Raw genomic sequence first — 22,422 nt, 5'->3', positions numbered from 1 at the left:
TTTCATTCATCGCCTTTACGAGGAGCCTACAGCTAAGTAGCACTGTATTGTACTGGTGTACTCCTGTGCGCTAGCACAGACACCTCTGCAAGAATTAGGGGGGAGCTAAGTTTTTTGTCACTAGCTTCTGTTTTGTGGTTTGATGAACCAAGAGTCTCACTTCTATTACGCAAATTCTTCCAAAGTGGGGCACACAAGGGGCAAGTAAAGCTTGTGCGAATGCAGAATATTTTAAGTCAGTGAAGTCATTCTGCTGAAACAGTGGTAGAAAGAAGAAAAGTGGTCCTGCAAGCTGTTAGTCCAAGGACTGTTTTGCCATGTGTGATGGCCAATGGCAAGTAGCACCCCAGAATCATGGATCACTTAGGCTGGAAAAGGCCTTCAAGATCACCAAGTCTAACCAACTGCCAGCCTGACCTTCTGAGCCCCACCACTAAACCGTGTCCCTTAGTGCCACATCCACACGTCTCTTAAATGCCTCCAGGGGTGGGGATCCCACCACCTCCCTGGGCAGCCTGTTCCAATGCCTCACCACCTCTCAGTGAAGAAATTCCTCCTAATGTCCGATCTCTAAACCTCCAGCGGTGCAGCTGTGTAGCTGTCTTACTCAGTTGCAACAAAACAGTGAAAATATGTCTAGATTTTTTGATCCAACTCACGTAGACTCAAGATGATGGTATCTTTGGTGTACCATTTTAACTGTTAGATTGAGAAATTTCACTCATGATGGTGTAGAGCCAGAGACACTAAAAAGGGTAATCAGGTCAAAGGCAGGCTTAGGAATTTTTGGAAAAGAGGAAGAATAATCCTTACGACAGCATGGCCCAAAGCAATAAGCCCAGCTGTCCAAGGGAGGATGCATGCACTCACACCTCTTGTCCTCTTGTTACGCATCAACTCTGAAGAATTTTGACTTAAATTGATATTGCCTTTAAAAATAAAGTGCACCCTGTTCTATGTAACTATTGAAAATTCCTCAGAAATAAACTCTGGGGGCTTTTGTTATCATTTAGGGATAATTTGCAGAGATGACAAAAAAAAGGGGACCAAAAATAGTGTATTTGGACTAGCTGATTTTCTGCTTGGTTGCAACCTGGGGATTTAACGTTTTCCCTCTCAAGTTGTTTTCAAACTCAAGAAATGAGCTCTGATATCCCTGTGGCTTTTCCTTTCCTGCTACTCCCTGTGTTTCTTACAGGGGTCTGTGTCTGGTCGCACTGTGCCCGCAAACGTGAACGTCCAGAATTCAGAGAGAGAGAAATCAGTGCTGTGATCTGAGCAGATACAGCAGAGGTACACAGTGTTATGCCTAATTAACTTAGGACATTCTAGGCCTTCTCTTGAAGCATCAGTGTTCCTTTCCCCCATGGATGCTGTGAAGTCCCACGGTGAGCCTGGTTGTTATGATCTAATTTTTCCACAAACTGTGAGATTTAATTTGTGGAGGTGCCAGGCAAAGGGAGCACAAACCTGGAATTCTCCCGGCTCCTCTAATTTAGCTGACTGAGACTTGAAAAATCAATAGGGGAATTATCTTGCTGTCTCTAGGTAGTAACTTAATAACAAACATGATTAAAAGGGTGACACCAGTTTATTTAGGAAAACTGAGGCTTTTTCTGTGGGTCCACTCCAGCATTCGTGCCCTGCAGTGCTGAGACAGCGGAGCTGGGACTGGTTCCTCTGGCTGGGGAAACCCTCAGAAGTTGTGCTGTCACTGTTTAATTCAAAAACTAACTGAATAACTCTTCAAAATAATATTAATTCCTAATTGCATTTTTAGATATGGTTGTGGTAGTTTATTAAGCTGACTTTTTCAGGTTTGCTGTCATTAACGCTTATGATCAGATAGGTTCTAAAGGGAATCCAGTGTAGTCCACAAACTGATGTAGTTAATAGTAGCTATGTATACAAGATTTATGTACATATATATGCACGTTATACATAATACTTCTGTAAACAAAATGCTAAGTTTTGTCCTTGTCTTCCATAAGTCTGAAGAATTTCTCACTGAAGTTACATTGGCAAGTGCTATAAACATATTACAGAATACAGTCTGAAAATTCATTTATTGGCAGTAAGAGAATTTAATATTTAACATCTTAGCACTTCCTAGATAAACTGTGAACATCCTAATTGCTGTTAATGAATGCGGTATACTTCAGACCATTTTGACTTAATATTGAACACCACCTTCCTCACCATTACACTTCTAAAAATCTTGTCACGTAAATGCACTTAGCAGACAAAATACAAATACATAAATTCCAGCAAGTATGCATAAGTGACAAATTAGTAGTTCAGTATTTTACGAGTGCTTTATCACTTACATGGTTTGTGTATCCCTTTCATTGCATCCCATGGTTAAATTAATGTACAAACGTGAGACTACAGAGCTACGTACATCTTGAGTTAAGCTTAAGTTAAAGCTGAAAAATACACAATTTGATACTTCTAGGTGTATTGTGTAAAGTGAACAAAATGATAATTTTGTGTTTAAAAAAAAGTAACCACAGAAAGCCAGACTACCAAATGCACTGAATATACATGAAATGAACTATTTAAATTTATTAAATTGGCAGATGAGAAAAATTTGAGTGAACAACTGTCTTGAATGAATCAGCTGGCATAAGTTGTCCCATGAGGGACATGCAAGATTATATACTAAGGAAAACCCTCGCTACTTTACTTTGAAAGTGGGAGGCTGACCCTACGAGAACTTCCTATTTTAGTTTATTTTGAGGATCCCAAATGCATGCTACTGACAATCTTTTCCTTGGCTAATTGTCTAACTTGCATGTTACAATTGAACCTGAAAGCTGCTTTTCAATGAACAACAGACATTCTTGACACCGTCAACACTCACTTGACAAAATGATCTATGAAATTAATCTCTTAATATATTTCTTACTTTTTGACCTACTCCCAGTCAACTGTTAACTAGTTAATTAGTAAAATCTTTGCTGGTTCACATAAATGACAATTTAAATGACATAGTTTGGCAGTTGTGGTGCTCAAAAACCTTAAAATATTTCCTTGTTTTTTGCCTTGACCATTCCATTCCTTCTCAATGACCCGCCTTTGCTCAGATCGATGTGCTCATAAAGGGTTTCTGACTAGGATTGTTGGGGCGTTCACTATTGTTGTTTCCCTTTCCTGCTGAAAGACATGAATGAAAAGTTGACACGTGTTCAGTTTGCTTTTGCTAATAGAAAATAGGAACAAATTACCAAGAAATGAAATGGAGTGTTTCAATTTATGCTCTCTAGTCAAGATGTTGCCAAAATTGTATACTACTACAATGCTTTCTAGGAAACCTGATTAGAGACTGTGCTGGTAAGAGTATCTGGCAGAAGCACAGCTGAGCCCGTGTGTTTGCATAGCATTTGTTACTATCCACATCATTATAAATGGACCAAACTTTGCCCTCTTATCTGCATCTACGCCTCTCATAGGAACAGTGAAATAAACTAATTCGTGAACAGTATTTGACCCTTGGAGAACAACATGCATCTGCTTAAGGCCATTTTTCCATAGAAAAACATTTTTCAGCAAAATGATTTAGCATGTGTTTAATTTTAATGATTTGGCTTAAGTGTCTTTTTGAGTGCTTTATCAAGCTACAGCAATCATCAGCTGCTTAATAAATATTGGATTAAAGTCTGTAAAGGGAACTAACATGTGTATCAGAAAAGGAAAAATGAAAGAGCATTGCCAGATACTAAGCTTTTCTCTTTGTAATGTACTACTGTGTGGTATGGGCTGACGTATATTTTTCACTGATACTGGAAATTACAACACCAATACTATTTTTGACAAAAAAAAAAGTGGAACAGGCACTGTAATTCTGGCAGTTTGCTGGACCTAAACAGCAAAACCTCCACAGAATTTCATGCTGTTAAAGAAAGCTACAGAAACAAAGCTTTTTTCCCCAAACATGTTGCAAGCAGTTGAAATTCAGTAATGCTTTTGGGTATGTGCTGAAATTAAAAATCTGGTCTTTGAATTAGTAGCCATTTGACACTAGTAGCCTATAGTTAGGATAGTAGCAGAATAAAGGTTTACTAACATGTGGCAATAAAGTTGGATTTCTGAAATTGTCCCAACAAAAGCAGAGAAGATAATAAATAGAAGTGCTTTTTTAAGCATTGTCACATGTCAATATATGGGTTCGTTACAAAATAACTTAAAATGGTTATTTTCCAGTGCATGTTTCAAAAACACTCTAGCAGTGAAGATATTCTTGCACTGCACTGACTATAGCAGTGTCATCAATAGCTGCCCGTTTGATTTCCTTGCCCTTAGAATTTTGAATAGACCTGCCCAGCTGGATTGCTGTGCTTAATTTCCGTCAACCTGGGCCTCTGTGCTTTTGGGTTGACTTCCTCTTAATATGCAGCAGGACTGAATCTTGCTCTCTAATGGGTGATCTTGATCTCCTGGGTGTTGAGTCTGTCTGCTAATCTTTGAGATCGCAAAGCTCAGACACCTTCAGCTCCCAGGAGCAGGACCAACCCTCTCAGATTTTTCAGTGAAATACAGCCTTTCCAAGCTGTTCAGCAAAGTCAGAGCAAACACTCAGATTGGAAAAAACCACCAGGTTTTGATATCTCTCCTTTGTGTAAGTTTTGAGTGATACATAACATAACCCTAATAGCAAATTGCTGACTCCATATCCACTGAGACATTCAGTGATTTATCAGTTTCATAACCTCAACCACAATTCATGTGATGTACTACAAAGATCCCTGAGCAGTATTCAACAGATTCATTTTTCCTTTCATCCTCATAGCTATCCCACATATTTTTCTTCTGTTATATCTAGAAAAAAATGGTCTTGTGATAAATTGAAGACAATCTGATACTTTAAAGTTTAAATAATTGATAAAATTTTCATTTAATCTGCATAACCTGAGATGACTTGTAGTACAAATATGATTGGACAATATTTTGAGTGCAGGCTCAGCTCAGACTCCCCTTGCTTCCACAATTGTAGTGAATAATCACATGCAAAGTTGAGCTTGACTTTGGGATGACAGTGGATAAAGGCTTGTAGCCATGCTTACCTTGATTAAAAGCCTATACTATAGCGTGGCCAGAACAGGGATCCTGTACCCGCTTCTGTCCCGACCTCCCAGAACCAAGAGGACAAAACAGCCGTGAGACTTAGTCACTACCATCCCGTGTCTTCAGAACAGAAAGGATTTTTAGGCAGCTAAACCTTAGGAAGGCCTTTTACCAGTGCATCTGTTTTAAAGGCATGCAACGATAGGTATCTGGTCTGCAGAGCTGCCATTTGAATGTGGACCTGCTTTGGGGGACATGAGCTTCAACCCACCCTTTGACTCATGTCAAGTACAGCTCACATGCTGTATCTATCTAAAGGCTTAGTTACCAAAAGTTTTGGTTTAATTATGGCACTGTTTACCGTTGCCAGCAAACTAGTAGTAGTTTTACATTAGAATGCTGGATCAACTTTGTCTGCTTGAACTTCTCAGTCCAGAAAATACATAATGAAACTGTTGCTTCAGTCCACAGAAATTGGAAGACAAAGATAGTTTCTTCTTTCACTTCTTTTCCCTTAGAAAATTAAAAAACAAAACAAACAAACAAAAAAACCACCCAGGAGTCGAAGACAGGGCAGTAGTTAGTCCCTTACTGACATGAACTATGTTATTTACATTTGTATTCTTTAGTTCACGTAACTGGTTACTCTGGGTCACAGGGACACATTTATATGCATACGTGCACACGATCTGTGACTTCCCATGAGGTGATTTCTCCTCCAACAGTGAGAAATTTAAGCAGAATGACTTAACTGCAAGAATAGCTCGAACATCCAATAGAAAGCTCTTTAAGTATTTTGCTTTATTTTGCTCTTCTGAACATCAAGACAAACATACAACATTTTGGTATTTGCATTATGATTTGCTCACACAAATTGGTAGAGCTACAACAGAATATTAAATTGGCAACGTTTTAGTCCTGACAGTTATGTTATGTGAAATTTGTAAGTGCTATGTTTAATATTAACTATCAATAAGTAATATTAGTTTAACAAGTAGAGCTACATCACTGTCTGAAAATATTGCCACACTAGGCCTATTCGTGTGGGTTCTGAATAACGATCAGGAGATACTCTTTATCTGCAAAAAGATATAAAAATATTTAGTTAAAATATTTTCTTATTTCCTGATAAATATCCCATATTAACCTATTCCTCTTCAACTTTGTGTATAAAATAAATGAAAAGACATTCTTATATAAAAAAAGTAACTTTATTAAAAAAGTTTTCAGATTAAAAAACTGTCATAAATGTTAACTATACCATTTAAAATTATTTTAGTAAGCAGAATATTTGCCTTCAAGAAGCTGTAAAGATATTTAAACAAGAGGAAAAAAGTCATAAGATAAGCACCTGGAAGCTAGCACTTGTTATAAGCTAGCACTTATTTTAATAAACTTTTGACATCTGCAGCCTCTTCTGAAGGTGCAGAGATCTTCTTTCAGTTCACTAGCTAGTTTATTCAAAATTGAGAACCCCATTTAGAGATGAAAAAACAGAAAAGATTTGAATAGACCTTTACTATGAATAAATTCTAAATGTGACAGTCTTTGCCTACTAGTTCTAAAAGCTTAAGGAAGTTTTAGAAGGAATTCAGTTGGATAGGTATTTAATATCTATTTTAATGAAACATTTCTTAAAAGTACCCAGGGAATTTGATAGGTTTATATCTGCTTTGGAAAGTTAAGAAGGCCACCTCTTGACTTGTTCTGTTGCCTCCAATCTTGAGTACTCTAAACCCTGTACATTAAAATGTTAACGTATCTGTTTCATGGTGAATATACAGTTTTTCATATACATATTTTTAAAATGCATTTTCTACAGTAGCCTTATTCATGAACAGTTAAAAGAAACTTATGAGGACTTCATGATTCTATCATTTTTAATAGAAATACTACCTGGAGCTACCATGATTTCGTGTTTCTTTGATCTGATCCTGAGAAAGGTTAGATCATTCTGAGGATCAATATCTCTCACTGTGCTCCTCGCTTTCATGGTGAGCTGACAAAGAAGACCTGCATACTGGACTGTTGTAGAGTTATCAAGAGTTGTCCTTATTGGAATTCCTGAAAACAAATAGTTTTCTAACTCAGTCATTCAGTTAATTTGCATATTCATATACCACGGATCATAACAGAAATAAAACATATTTTTTTTGGGGGGGGGGGTGGGTTTGTTTGCAGCAGAAAGGAGTTACTGATTTCAGGTATCTACATGTCTTTTAAAGGACAATATTAATCAGCGACAATTAAGCATTGAGTTGCCTTATGAAACCTTTGAAAGAGCCTAATTGCCGTTTAAGGCTCTTAAATGTCTATCAAATTCTGTTCTTTAGTACTTAACCAGTTTTGGTGCTTCATCAGTTTAAAACTTGTCACTGGGATCGTATCTTGGCTGCAAGATTCTAAGCCATACTTTAGCTGCAGCACTTGGCACGTGCAGTGATAGAAGTTACACGTTCCCAGTGAAATACCAAGAGCAATCAAAGGGCAGAAGTGGCATGTTTGCATTTGTCAAGCAAAACCACTCTTAGAACAGTCCCTTACAATTACATGCAAAATATTGACAATTCAGAGTACAGTGTATTGATCCAGCTATTAAAAATGTGATTACCTAAGATTGTTGATGATTTAATGAATCATTATCAATTATTTGTCAAATCATGTTTTTTATGTTAATAGGCTGCCAGGTGAAACTAAACACAGGGGTCACAGTTATCTTGCAAGTATGAACCTATCTGGCTTTTAAAAGTTTGTTTCACCAATAAAAATAAATAAATTATTCAACCTACTAACAGAGACGATAGATTAGAAGCTGGCAAGGCAATTTTCTCTTTGCATACATTTGCAATGCGTCTTCCAGATGGACAGGATAGGAATACAAAAATAGATTAATATGAGTCAAGTTTGATTTATGAAAGAATTAGCATGCAAAGATCGTGAATGCCAGGTAAGAAATTAGAGGCAAATGAATAAAATAAATAAGAGGACCTCCTCAGATACTAGACTATTCCATGGTTTTCCTAGCACAGTATTATTTGAATCACTTGGAATCGGTGTTGTCATGAGAAATAATCGTGCGTTGGTATGATGTGTAGTGAAGTGTAAGAGGATGACCCAGTACATACGTTGTGTCTAATGTTTATTACAGAGATTGAAATTGAGATTTTAACAGAAACAAGCAGGTGTTCCCAAGTACTGCATTAGCATGAGAATATCTATATAGTGAGGGCATTAAATAGTAAGTCACTTAAAAGCAGCAATGAATGTGTCAGGTTTATATGACCTCGTATCTAAATGATCACTTCAACAAATATAGCACTTTTAATGGAAGTGGTAAATGTTAAGTGATCCTCCAAGGTCTAATAATAACCTGAAAATGAGTTGACAGTAGTGACATCCTTAGATTAAAGCTAGTCTGTGTTTACTTTAGGACAAATTCTCTTTGCCTCTGGCCCCAAAATTAGAGAAAGGCAAATAAATCCCTCATTAGAAATGCTGTAGTGTGTTCCTTCACAAATGTGAAGGATAGCAACAGTTTGAGATTTCCAAAATGAACAATGTATACGTGGCGTAGAGTTTCAATAAAAAACTCAACACTGAGCTTTGAAATAAATGGCAGGCTGTTTGCATCAGGAATCTTTCATATGCTGTTTCACCTGAATACTACTTCACCTAAGTATTACCTACACTACTAAAAAGTCTTAGTAAAAGATATTTATTTTAGTGAAGAACAATGTTTTATCTTGTAGGGAACCTGAACAATCTGAGAAACTTCATTGTTGTGCCATTGGTTAAAATAATTTTACTGTGATTCATGCCAGTTGTACACTTGTTTTAAACATTTCAGCAGTGAGAGAAATTAAACTTATTTTTGTATAGGAAGATTTGAAAGAATTAGATGGAACAGTGCCACATGGTCTGCAGGTTTGTGAGGATGAGAAAGTTTGAACAGCATGTGGAGGGACTTTATACCTTGTCTTGAATAGTCTAATGTACAAAAAAAAGCAGAACTGGAATGTGGAATGTTCTTCCTCTGTTGTAAATCGAAGCTGTGATGGAAGGAATGTGTAACAGCCTTTGAAGAAGCATGCTGTTGTCATGAGTGCCCTGCACGGCTCTATCTGAGCATCCCTCAGTAGTGCAGAGCTACCACAGGTAAAGATGAACTGCAGTAGTACACCCAAGAGGGAAAACGTATTTAACCAAGAAGGCAACTATTTCAAGAAATTCAATGTAAGAAAAGGGTTATTTTTGTAATAGGTTCTGTGGTTGGTTTTGCCTTCAGAAATGTATCAGCCTGCAAACTCAGCAAGGATCATCTGTGTTATCTAAGTGGTTGGTTTTGTTCACTTTGAGTTTGCAGCTACCTCTAAGTGCCCACTGGATCAAATCACTTTCTGTTTATTTATACAGAATACAGAAACAGCTGAAACAGTATCTGTTCTGAAACCAGCCTGTTTCAGTTTAGTAAACAGCTGTATCTAGAAATGAGCACAAAGCAGCCTTTCCGTTACTGTTTGCCAGGCTTTGCACTTCTTGACCTTCATCTAAACTGCTGCTAGAACAGTAGATTTTGGGGGACACTGTAGAAGTGAAGGAAGTGAACCAAATTTTAGGGAAGGTAATTGAGTGAGTTGTCTTATTTGTAAAGGAATGATTAAAACAAAGATTAACCTGAGAAGCTTAGCTTCTGGAAACTGATTTCTGTGATCAGTTTTGCTTTTGGCTTGCAGTTTTCTGTATCAAAGCCAAAGTTTGCCTGACATGAAACTCCCTACTACGACGACACACCATGACATGATTTAAAGAACTTCTGAACGTTTTGTAGGGCCAAGGAGCAGCTCCCAGCAGTGGAATACCAACTTTGTTTGGCAGACACCAAATTATGGACTGAGAAATGGCCGCAAAAGCAAGAGCAGCATGTTCTCTCTTTCTGTGACCTACCAAGAGATGTTCAAGATCTGGTTCTGAAAAATAAAGTACAGTTTAGTTAAACAGGGATAACTAATAACACAAAAGTGCTTAAGTTAAACGAAGGTTATGCTTCCAGTCATTCCATCAGAGGAGACTTATGTCTGAGGTCTTGACTTTTCTTTCCATTAACTCGCATCCAAAACTGTGTTGCACAGGGGGCTTCGAGGCATGGCCACAAGCCAACTTTTCATGCCTTATGGTGAAACACATGCTCTTGAAACCAGCATTTTCACAAAACGTTGCAAGCAGACTGCTTCAACGCCTCACAACCTCTGCAGTGTTTTACTTCAGAGGGCACTTCTCGCCACTACAGGGTTGCCTACTCGGAGAAAGTCGGTGGCGCTTTACCTTCCGCGTTGATGACCATGGTCGCGATGACCCCTTTGTGGGCTTGGATCCTCTTTAGGGTTTCGTCCACTTCAGCCTACGAGCAGAGAGCGCACCTCAGCCCTCCCGCGGCCCCCCGGCCCCTCGCCCACCTCCCCGCTCCCCTCCCGCCCCGTCCCCCTCAGGGCCGCGGGCGGCGCCATTACCATGGCCGGGCCGTTGCTAGGGAGCGGCGGAAGTGACGGCGGCGGCGGCCCGGGCCCGGGGACCGGCGAGGGCCCCGGGGGGGAGGTCCCGAGCCCCCGGGCCCGGCCCGCCTGAGGGGGCGGCCGGGAGCTCTGCTGGGAGCTGGGGATGGCCCGTGCTTGGAGCAGGGAGCAGCACAAGCAACGAACTTGGCTTGATCGTTCCACTGCTTGCCTTTTTGTTCTTTAATTAAACGTTGAAGCTGGCACTAGCTAAATCCCAAAGATACCAGTTCGGTTGCTGTCACCACAAACAAGCGTTCCCCTCGTGTTGAGTGCTCCTTTATCTGCTCTCTGTGTCCCCCCAGGTGTTGCCGCACCGTGTGGGCGCGCAGAGCGTGCTCGGCACCGCTGGAAGTTTCCCCGTCCCATCCTGCCGTGCCGCGACACCCGCACGAAGACAGGCACCGCGCTTTGTATGGCGTGTCGTGTGCTGCCGGGACTCGCTGCACCTTTCAGGTTGCTGTAGGTTACTTTTATGACACGGCTGTGTGCTGAATTACCCCTGTATTGCAATTCTCCCTTCCCAAAGCAGTTGGGGATCAGACTTCAGGTGTAACACCTCCGAAGCACCACTCCTGTTCCTTTCCGTGCCCCCAGTAACTAACGCCGATGTGTTCAAAAGACTCTTCATAGTATCCCACAAGGGGAGTAATTTTCTTTATCTTCTGAGCTGAATATGAAGCTTCCAGAGTTGTTCTTACTGAAATGACTTTCTGCTGCTTTACCATAAAGAGTTAGCACATTTACAAAAATTTGGTGTCACAGGGAGGCACCTTCTCCCCCCACACCTTTTTTTTTTTTTTTTTTTTCCATGTTAAATGGAGTGGTCTTAAGAACAAATTAACAAGCTAGTTATTCATCTGCAACTTTTTAAGGACTGGATTGCATTTGAAACTTGCAACAATATATCAGCACGTAATTTAATGCAGTTTATGGCCTTACGATGGAAAGAAAATAACTTCAGGCTGTGGGATTGCTCTATCTGTTGCAACAACATTACTCTAGGAGTTTATTAAGTTTCAGACTGGCAGGGGCTTGCATAAATCATAAACGTTGTCGGTGTGCCTTCAGATAAGCATTAAAGTGAATTTAGGATCTGATTTATGAAGGAGGGGGAAAATGATCGGAACCATCAGTGTGTTTGTTTCAGAAGCTACCACTGTGGGAGTTAACCCGATGTCCTGTGACATGCTGCACAAAGCAGTAAGAACACTGTGCCTGTGGTACTGGTCCATCTGAGTGACCCCGTATCAGCTGTGTGATCGCGGCTCACCTGCGAGCAATGTAGCCAGCAGTGCAGTTTGCCTCGATACACCTGTGCAGTTTTGCTACAGTAAGGACTATGGTGTTTTGCATTTTTGGAATTGAGATATCCTTACAGATACTTTTTCATTTTTTTTTTTTTTTAGACAATTGGAAGCACTGGTGCATGATTATTGAATCTGACTGGAACATCTGTTGGGCAATTTTGTTTTAGTACCGTCGATAGATGTTCTTAAATGAAAACTTATAGATTGTAAAATGTGAACCTGATCCTGCTGTCATTGTTAGTCACGGGACAGGTCCTTGCTATTATCAGTCCAGTTAAGGTCAGCTCACTGTAGGTTAGCATGCTGGAAGGGGTAGCGGTGATTTTATCCCCAGTAACCAGGCTGGCAGTTCCAGGAATACGGAAAAATGAAACAGAAAGGACATTATTCCACTTACTCTGCTGCCCCATTGATATTGTTTTTAAGGTTTCTTTCAAGAATGCTATTTTCCTTCAGGGATGCAAGATGCCTATTTGTCTTTTTAAAACCAATAAAAATACCAGCTCCACTTTGCAAAAAATACTGAACTGAAGCCAAAATGGCAGCTAGCGTGATACAGGATTACTCTGGGAAGCATTGTTTATGCTCAGCATTAAAGACTGAAATATGCAGACTCTTACGGACATTCAGATAGGGTTTGACTCAGATTTAGACATGTAACAATAAATGAAAGTATTTCCTTGATTACTTGAAATTTAACTGAGTATTCAGATTCCAAGCAACATTATTCTTTGGTACACAGTAGCAAATACAGTATTAAGAACAGGGTGTTACTGCTTGAGAATCAGGAACTCTTCATAATCTGGGACCGAAATCTTGGAAACGCTTACCCATGTGAATAAGTTTTAAGTATTTGTTAGTAAAAGTAGCAAGTGAGTACCTTCGTAATTTCAGGTGCTTGGATTTACAGTGTGGTATTTGAACTCTTAAAATTTCTGCATTTTCAGTTATTTTTGAGTAAAATAATCAACTGGAAGATGGAAAATACTTAAAGCTATTCCCATTTTTTTTTTTCAGGCTGTTGCAGAAAATACAACTCTCCACATGGAAACTAGGAAGAGGACTTTGCTGGTAAGTGCAAGAGAATTTAATTCTTTCTTTGTTTCTTGGACTTGGACACCCAGAAAGAGGGGGAGAGGAGGTTAAGGTTGAAATCAGGATTGAATCAATTTATAATCTTACAGTAATCAGATAAGAAGGCAGAGTGATCTGGTAAAACAGGTGCTTAAACATAAAAGGAATATTCTGTACAAATTATCGGTACATACAGGTGGAGTCATTCAGAATTTTGTTTAAAAAAAGAAGTTCAGTCTTGTATGCCGCCGTATTTCCATTTTCAGGGTTATTCCTTAAATTGTTTGTAGTGCAACATTTATACTAAAACAAGTCCCATGGATAGAAGTACATCAGAATTAAAGAAAATCGCTTTTCTTGACTCGAAGTCGTAAGCACTTCTTTCATCATTTTTGAAGGCTTAAGTACATCTTTCCTATCTCCCAGGGAACTGCTATTGAAAAGATCAACTCCTCTTTTCTCCAAAGCCCCTGTATGTACCAACGTTGTGCCTATGTGGCCCTTTGTTAAAGTACGCCCAGCTGACGAGATCCGGTGTGAGTCAGAGGTGGTGATGCCAGGCCTGCATTCCTTCCCGGCTTCCTCTGTGCAGTGGCTGGATACAGATTGTTTGGAGTGAGTGGGGGAGCGTGAAGTGGTTGATGGATTCTTCCACGTGGGATGCTCTTATATGGGGGAGGGATATGAGAGTAGAGGAGATGCAGACAGCCTCTGCACCGTGACATTTTTTCCTTTAGATAAGTCAGATGCTAAAAACAAGATTGAAAAAAAATTATATTTTAAGCTAGCACATTTTAACTTCCACTGGTACTGGATGCAAATCACACATGGTCGGTTAATTATTGCTTCTTGGCTCAGGAGATGACTACTTCTCTTACTTGTCAGGGCTTTAACCTGACACTGAAACATAGGATCTGTGGTCCTGCATTGTGAATGCTTTTGGCAGGCTAAGATATTAAAAAAAAAGACACAACATTTTTAGTCTTGATGGTAGATGGAACATACAGAATAAACCATTTTTGGGGCAATTATTATGTATTTTGTCCTTTAATAATTCTGCAGGGAGCAATCAGGTGTTGTCAGCAGCTCCTTCTAGGTGTGAAATAAAATAAAACACACAATGGATATTACTCAATTATAAACTTATTCCATTTCTCTGTTTGCAATTTTTAAATTTTATTTATTATTTTTTTAAGAGACTTCCTGAAAAGGTGAGAATTAAGGTAAACATAGTAAAGCTAGTCATTCTTGCAGTGCTATAATCAAAACTGTAGGGAAGTTCTTGCCTTTCTCCACCTGAAAAGGGCCTTGAAGAAAGCATTTGATCTAGAGTGGATGAGATAAGGATCTTTCCCAATCTCACTGTCTGTTAATGAAGTTTTGTTTTAATCTTCTGTTACCTCCGTGAATCCAAATATTATAAACTGGGAAAGTATTTAAGAAAGACTGTATGCCATGTAGGCATGTACAAAACAATTTTAAAACGTTAATCTGTAAATAAATGATAGAATGAAAATTAATTCAAAATACTTTGCGTAAAGATTCACAACTTTTGAACAGTTTCCCATGCTTTTTCCCTTCTGTGTGAGGAATTTCTAGCTTATATCCTCTAGATGGTGCTGCAACTACAGCATATTGAAGTGAAGTCGATGTCGGGTTTTGAAGAAACTTTTGCTTGTTAAGCGGCCGACTCACTTAAGTCACGTAACGTACAAAAGGATTAATGACTTCAGCTAGGCTTACAGGTTTACGCAGGGTAGAATCAACATAGGTTGATTGTTTATCCTCAGCTGGTTAAGAGCAGAACAGGTATTTTATAGATATAGGAGACTTGCAGAAACTGTTCCGTGGTCAAATTATCCCCTCATCTCCTGAAATGTCTATAAAGCACCTCCTTAGCGCATCCATACCTCGAGTGCTGATGAGGGCAGAGGTGACCAACTGTAGCCCGTGGTGCTGATTAAGTGACAGCAATAAGCCTCTTAAGACTTCCAGCAGATGTTGCTGCTTTTGTATGCTAATGGAAACTTTACGAACCATTTTCTCTTCCTTCTGAGAGCAGATGTAAGTACATGAAAATCGCTTCCTTATATCAAGAGCAAATTGATAATAACCTTGGTTCAATTGTAAGGCAGAAGCTGTAGAGGCACTTTATTTGATAATTGCAGAAAGCTTATGCACAGCTTCATCAAAATTAATATTTGATATTCTGCCAGCTTTCCTTGTACTGAAGCAGTCAGGCAAAATCTGTGCTGTGAGCACATTGCTACCTGGGTTTTTAAGCCCTCCGCTTCCCTTCCACAACCACGTTCCCTTTCTCGCCTCTGTTCTTAAGGTGGCCACTGCCACCCCCCTCCACCCTGCTTATTTCAGGGTGTCAAGGTTAGTCAGAACTGGCACGTTAGCTTATCAGAGGGGCTCCTGAGCATGGGACCTTTTGGTGACCTAATGTGATGCTCTGTGTGGTCTTTTGTGAATATATAATAAAAGAATTGTTCCTCACAAAGGAGGATGTTGTGCAATATGCTGATGTTCCACAGCCCTGCCTTGGTAGGAGATACCCACTGAAGAGGCAGTAAGAGTTTAGAGAATGACGCAGAATGGCTGAATCATATTGAGGTTAATACTGTTAGCACAGTGAAGGCTGTGTTTGTGATTAACTTTTATGGAAACATTGGGCTCCAGGAGTGTGAAAACACAGGAGCATCATTTGGGAGGGGACCAACTCTATGGTCTCCGTTACAACAGTGCCTTAAATAGATGTAGACCCTGTCTTTTGTAAGATTAAGAAAGAACTTGAATATCTTTGTAAGACTTCTGTCTGTAAAGGTATATTTGGACAGTAAAGGAAAGGCCTGAGCCATGGGACCATATTGTAAAACTTCATTTCACTTGGGTGATTGCATCTTTCCTGATATAAGCTGACATCTTGCATTGTAGATTCTTACTGAGGCTGGAAAAAAAATGGTCAGTGTTTTCCAAATAAATAACTTAAGTGTTTTTGTGTTTTTATTTTATGAGATAGAATACTGGTGGCCTCCTCACTTGACACTATTAAAACACCTATAACATTCTTGATAGGAAAGAAAGTTTACTTGCTGGCCAGACCTCATTTTGGGTTGCAGCAGCCTGTCTGCAGTTCGGCTATATTTTTTCTTAGATGTTGCAATAGTGTTTCTGGGCTGACGAGTGACAGCAGCTAAAATTCAGTGTATTTACCTCCTTTCTTAAATATCTACATAGTGTTATTTGTCCTCTTTAAAGGACAGCTGTCCTTCATTCCAGAAGATGAGTGACCATAAGATCTATGAAGTCTGCATATCTATTTTTTATATTGCTGATGCACTTTGGTTTGACAGTTGCGTACAGTAAGAACATGAGTTTCTGAGACCTGTTCAGGGTACTAAGTGTACACACGCACAGTCAAAAGTTAAAGAAAACCAGAAAATAGGTGGTTCCCTGCCCACCACCAGTTAAAGGTTAAATGCCTTTCTTTAGCACCTTGCATGTCTGCAGCGTAGTGGCTAACCTTGGGTTGCAGCAGTCTGTAGGTGTTAGTAGAAGAAGGGGTTGAGGCCTTTTAGAAAGGACAGCCTTCATCATGCTCTGTGGTGTTGAGATGTGAGAACCAGCATTCAGCTGTCCTAGCTGCTTGTAATTGCCATCCTGGGAGAGGGAATGGCTACTGCTGGACTCCAGGCAAGTTGTCTTTATACGTAATCATCAAAACGAGTACAGGAATATAACTGTCAACAGAGACAAAACTAGTAGAAAATTGGGGTAAAATCTATTTACCTATATTGACATTTTTTGTTCAAGAAATATTTTGGACAAGAAATATATTTCCCATTACTTGAGTGTTCAGGGTGTCTTTCATCAAAATCCCATTAAAACTACAGTCCTTGAATGCATCCTGTAGTTGGAAGCTGGATGTTCATATTTATTATTTCTTCATCTCAGTTTGGTCCAGAGGTAGGATTCCAAAATAACATTTGAAGTCAGTATTTTAAACCTTACAAATGTGAAAACACCTCAGCAAGCACACACACATAATTAGATATCATGAGATTTCTCCATCACCAATGATACCAGCTCCTTTACTAGAGAAAGACTGCTTGAAGCAATGTTACTATTAGTTTTTCCTAAAGGCTGTTTTAAACATAAAGTTTGCAAAATTCCTTGTTAAGAGTTGTTGGAACTTGCTCACAGACCAATGATGAGGAAATTAGTTAGATCTGAGTATGAAGAACCAGACATATCAGAACTAATGCCGCTGGAACCTTGTTCTTTTGGTATTGGAGGTAGGTTTTGTATTGTTTTTAACCCTCCCTTGTTAAGAAAGGAATCTCAAGATTGCATATCAATGTCCAAAAGCAGAAATAAATTTAGTAGGAAAATAGAAGACTTTTAGAGGTGATCTGTGGCCACTCTAAGACTTCTTGGAAGGGTAAGACTTTGCACTAGATTGAGTTGTTTTATAACCCACCATTGCATCCTCACCCGTCACGTTCTTCCTGCATATATCACTCTAACTTTGTGAACCTTTAAATACTTTGGTCACCTTCTTTATCTCCATTACCAGCAAAATGCGTTATTCAGTCATGTCCTTCTACAGCCAGCCGGCTTAGCAAAACCCCCTCAGAACACTAGTGCTAAACGTACAGTGGAGCGGCGTCAAAGCAGCATCCTGTGACGAACTTCTCGAGCGCTCTTGGAACTGGCAAGCTGTCAAGTAAATTTAAATATATGACTTTGACATCATTCGAGTGAAACCAGAAGCCGCAGTGAAATACTGTATGCTGTCTTTCATGTGGTGGAAATGTTTCTACGAGGCTGTACATGCAAATTAAAAAATAGCCATTGGCACATTGTTTCCAAGTAACCAACATATAAACATGGGTAGGTGCTCTCTAAACACAACTTGCATTACACCATCAATCATGATTCATGGGATTCCGTGTTCTCTTTCAAGTGGACGTCTTGGTGCATCATCGGTAGCAGCGATCCATGATGCGAGGGCAGCAGCTCCTGCCAGGTGCCAGATGTTGAAAGCTCTTTTCAGGCTAATCCAGCCCTTTCCCCCTGCTTTGTGCATCCTATGAATGTTTTCTCAAAATAGAGTATCCCACTTCTTGGATATAAATTTTCACAACAGCTTACTGAGTGGGGTGATTTGCTTTGTTTCTCCTGGGAAGGTCTTGTCTCTTATGCAAACTGACCTTTCAGAAGGTGCCAATTACCAGATTGTCTGAATAGATCACAGCCCAGGACAGCATATCCCAGCAGCCCCCTGAGTTCATGGGAATTTGTGAAATAGGAAACTGCAGCTCCAGAAGGTGGTGGTGTCCTGCCTTTATTCCTAACATCCTAGTGTCTTTCCTGGATTTTATACAATATCCAGCTTGAAATCTTCTCCTCTATATTTGAGGTAGTTTTCTGATTGTCTAAACAATTTTTCTGAACTTACGTCGCACTGTATGTTTGTGTCTTTTCCCCAGTTTCTCCTTTTGTCATTATTTTAATTTGATCCGTTAAGTATTTAATAATAAAAAAAATCTCATTTCATCGACTGAGATTGTGGGTGCGTAAAAATTCAGAAGTCTTACCACCTTCCTTATGTACAAAAGCTATTACAAGGAAATAAGTTCCGTAGCAATTCAGTGTTAAAGTGTTATCACAATTTGTAAGTGACGTTGCAGTGTGATGGTATTTACAGGTTTTCAGGCTGTGATCCTCTTGATAAAAGAAATGATCTCTGCTGCGGTATGAGTCTGTTGTTTGACAGCATTTGTCAGTGTCTTCCTCTTCTCTGACAACTGAATGTGAGCCTTTTTAGCTTGCGTAGCCCAAGGGTTTATACTGAACAAACTCTACTCAGGCTCTCATGTCAATATAATAAACATTTTTTTTTTCTAGGCTTAAAATCCTTTTAAAGAAATGCCAGCAACAGTTGCCAAGCAAATGCCGAGAATAAATCTGAGAGGAACTTTCATTCATATCCACATTAAAATCAATTTTTATTTCTGACTCCAGACTAAGCTCGCTGGACATAAGTGAAGTTTTGGTTTCAGTAAGCTCACTAGGCAGGTGGGATGCAATTCAGGGAAGCCACCCTTAGCCATTAGTCACCACTAGCATTGGGTTTTGTGGTGTTGTTGCTGTTTATAATGTGCATATGTGTGTATATATGCTATGTTTTCAAGTTGCATATGATGGATATAATTTTCTTCAGAAAGTCAGCTTTTAACTCCTATCAGCAAGCCTCTAATCTGATGTTTATTCTGACCTGCTCCTATGCTTTAATCCTTATTTTGCCAGTCTACAATGGTTCAACCGTGCTGGCTTCAGCAGGTGTAATTTCCGCGTGTCTGGGAGATGAGAGTTGGCTTCAAGGGCTGCGAGGAAGATGTTAAAATGCATTCTTAGGTACTGATCCTGGGATGTCCAGAGTGAAACCTGTGCAGCTCAGGTTATTTTAAATGTGTGATGCCGTATACTGATTGTGACTCCTCTGATGGGGTGTTTCCTCCCCCAGCTTATAGTGATGTAACAGTCGTTGTCCATAACAGCAGATCGCTGAGAGCTGTGCCAACGGCACATCCCTGAGATGTCTGCTTAGTTGTGGTGTTGAAGCATTAGAGGGGATGTTCAAATAGTGCTTTTTGGTCAAGCAAGATGGACATGATGTGGAGCCATAAGAAGGTGAGCCTAAATTCCATGTCTAAAGAGAGAAAGCCAGCAGGGGAGGCTGTATTTTGGCCCCCAGGCTGGTGGGTGTGTGCCAGCAGTCAGACAGTTCCTTGGTAGGATCTCTTCATGTGCACGTGCGTGCACTCTGTCCTCCTGATCAAAGTTGTGGGTTTATTTTTTTTCCCCCTTACGTAATTTCTAAAGGGAGTTTCTGTACCTTGCTCCTATCATCATGGATTGCGCTTGGTCCTGATAAGTTTCCTGCGATACGACTGCTGCCACTACTCCTGTGCCTTCAGTGCACTTGACTCCTTGACTGCTGACATGATGAAGGTGGATCAGATGCAAGGTTCTGAGAAAAATCAATACTTTGAAGAATGTTCTGAACGTTTCTTACCGGAAATTTTACAGTTTCTAGGAAATAACCAAGTCGTGCAGTTGTTCTTGCGATTGGGCAAGGTGCTTTAATGTGGCCTTAGAAACGGAACCTTTCAGGATGTTTGCTGCTTCATGAATGGCACTTGATTAAGTAATGCTCATCTTTGGTCAAAAATACCTTTTAGTTTGGATTTGATCAGCCAGTTGAGCCACATTGATATATCTCTATTTCTGGCCTAGTTTTTTGCTAAGTAGGAATGCTGCACTAAACATAACTATCTAAGCAACCTTAACCACATTCTAGGTTTTCTAGAAAACCTACCGAAGAACTGAAATTGTAAACTATTGGTAAATGTCTAGTTAGTCAACCACTTTTTGAAGATAAGAGCTTTGAAGCAAGTCTGGGCTTTTCTGTGCAGCCTTTTAAATTCCAGCTGGGACCGGTTGGTCTTTAACAAGAGCCAACCAAGGCTACAGGTTGAAGCCAATTTACTACAGATCCTCCACTCTTCCACCATTTGGAACTTCAAAATCTCCTAGGAGAAGCTGTAATAATCGACTGGGCAGATTAAGTACAGCTGCTGCCATTTGCAGGCCTTTTTCCTGCTCAAATTCTAGAGACAACAATTGTTTTGGGGCCACCCCGTGTACTTCTAACTCGGAACAAATTTCCTGCTTCCTTGTGGGTTTGTTGCCGTACTGAGCAAAGGAGGGCAGCCATCAGAGGAAGTTCGGCCACACGGTACCGGGGAGGCTTACGTCCCCGTCTCCTTCCTTTGCAATGGCCCGGCTCTCTTCCCATTAACGTCACCGATCCACGGTGGATCGGAGCTCTGAGTCCTCCAGAGTCCTCTGGGCCAGTACCTTTTGTCTGACAATATTCAGAACGTGGTGTTTTTGTAGGCAAGTGAGGAACATTTTGCTGTATAAATCCTGAAAAGAAAGCATCGTTCTTCTGTGCGAAGAATTCCCCTCGTGCTGGGGATCTTTAGCCGTGTAACCCGACGATGAATCAGGCGGCCTTGGCCTCTAATGATGTGTTGTGTGATCCTGAGCAAACCGCCTCGCTTCCCGCGCCCCCGCCTCGCCTCCCGCTCGGTGCCCTGTCAGGTTTCCAAGCGCGGGCCTCGTGCTGCGTGCTCCGGCGGGGCCCCTAAATACTGCCGCTGTATAAAACGCGAGTAATTCTTCTCACGAATAGGAATGCAGGCTGGGAATTTCAAAAGGGCAGAAGAACGCGTCGGTTTTCATGGGCTCCTTTAAAAGTCAGAGCTTTATGCTCAGAGGCTTAAGGCAGCTTGCTGAGACCCAGCCCCGTTGCTGTTGGCTTCAGCGGTGGAGGACAGCAGGACAGACTCCAGAGATCTTCTGTTTTATCTGTCTACCCTTTTAGGTGTCGCGAGGGAGAATTTTAGTGCAACAGATTGAACCTCAGATAAGATTACATGCTGTAATTACCAGTGGGATTTATTTGTCCAATTCTTTGAGCACTGAGTGGAAAAATGCGTATATATCCCTTAAGTAAAGAAAAGGCACGTGTGTGTGATTTTCCACTCTTAACTAAGTAAAGAGTAAGATGACATGCAAGTACGGATTGGGAAAAAGGTAAATAAATAAAAATAATCAAATCAAACATTCAGATTTTTCATGTACCTAATAGGAGTAGTTGGATAGTTACTGAATGGCTGTAAAGTTTGGTTTTTTAAAGGCTTATTTTTAAGCAGTAAATGTAAACTAAATTAAACTGATAGTTTTAATTAAACTTGAATTGGCTGTGGTATTATGCCACTTTAAAAGCCACCGGAGACTCTCAAGTTGCATTTAAAATCTAGTATTGTAATTAGTGATATCTACATTTATTATGGTGATAACTGCACATAAATGTATTCAGTACTAAACAAAGCTACCAAATGTAAACAGCTCTAATAAGCATGTTGATTTCAGCTAGGCTATATTTCCTTGGTCATCCTCTTAGATGAGCTTAGATATGAAAACTAAGCTTTAGAAAGCTAATCAGGAGAAAAGGTAAAAATCAGGGGACAACATTAAATACTTTCCCTTGAAGTTAAAGAACTGTTTTGAGATGTAATCTTCTGATCTTGTCTGCCACCTCCTTGTCTAGGCCGCTGCTACGATTTCCATGCTAACCGGTGTATCTTGCAGACTTTCCTTCCTTTTTATCACATGGTGTCTCAGGAGAAGAGGAAAGCATGGCTGTAGCTAGCACCAGGAGCTCCTGGTCGCAGCGCCATCCTTCCACCTGCTGGACTCACCAACTGCTTTCAGTGCTGTGAAAACTGACTATGGGGCTGCTGGTGGGGGAATGCTGTCCTGTAACCTGAGTGCTAATGTCAGTG

General features: G+C 40.1%; 2 protein-coding genes across 15 annotated transcripts in view; one reads left to right on the top strand and one right to left on the bottom strand.

Moving 5' to 3' along the window:
- LOC310905406 (uncharacterized protein) overlaps nt 1-22,422 on the top strand; it is a gene marked incomplete at its 5' end in the record, with an annotated part of 392,143 nt that overhangs the window by 165,963 nt on the left and 203,758 nt on the right. For 9 of the 14 annotated variants that reach the window (XM_083851633.1, XM_083851634.1, XM_083851639.1 and 6 more), the window contains 2 exons: nt 12,941-12,994; nt 13,424-13,612. In XM_083851633.1, coding sequence (XP_083707759.1) covers nt 12,941-12,994; nt 13,424-13,612 — 243 coding nt within the window. The remainder of the gene's footprint in view (nt 1-12,940; nt 12,995-13,423; nt 13,613-22,422) is intronic. The other 5 variants (XR_014588994.1, XR_014588995.1, XR_014588996.1 and 2 more) reach the window with 1 other exon arrangement.
- Nucleotides 934-10,912, bottom strand: DYNLRB2 (dynein light chain roadblock-type 2). The gene is made up of 4 exons (XM_083851649.1): nt 10,572-10,912; nt 10,387-10,462; nt 6,961-7,128; nt 934-6,143 (listed from the first exon to the last, which is right to left on the bottom strand). Exons 1-4 carry the CDS (start codon nt 10,572-10,574, stop codon nt 6,100-6,102), a joined length of 291 nt encoding a protein of 96 aa, XP_083707775.1. The 5' UTR covers nt 10,575-10,912; the 3' UTR covers nt 934-6,099.

The sequence above is a fragment of the Anser anser genome (assembly GCF_964211835.1).
Source record: "Anser anser genome assembly, chromosome: 11".
Lineage (NCBI taxonomy): Eukaryota > Metazoa > Chordata > Aves > Anseriformes > Anatidae > Anser > Anser anser.
Note: the sequence above shows the minus strand (reverse complement) of the source record. Positions and strands in the feature narration are given on the sequence as shown.

Bases quoted from the DNA above. Each gene is read 5' to 3' on its own strand.
- DYNLRB2 (XM_083851649.1), bottom strand. The intron at 7,129-10,386 runs GTAAAGCGCCAC...ATTTGTTTTCAG, and splicing joins CATGGTCATCAACGCGGAAG to GAATTCCAATAAGGACAACT. The intron at 6,144-6,960 runs GTAGTATTTCTA...ATCTTTTTGCAG, and splicing joins CGAAATCATGGTAGCTCCAG to ATAAAGAGTATCTCCTGATC.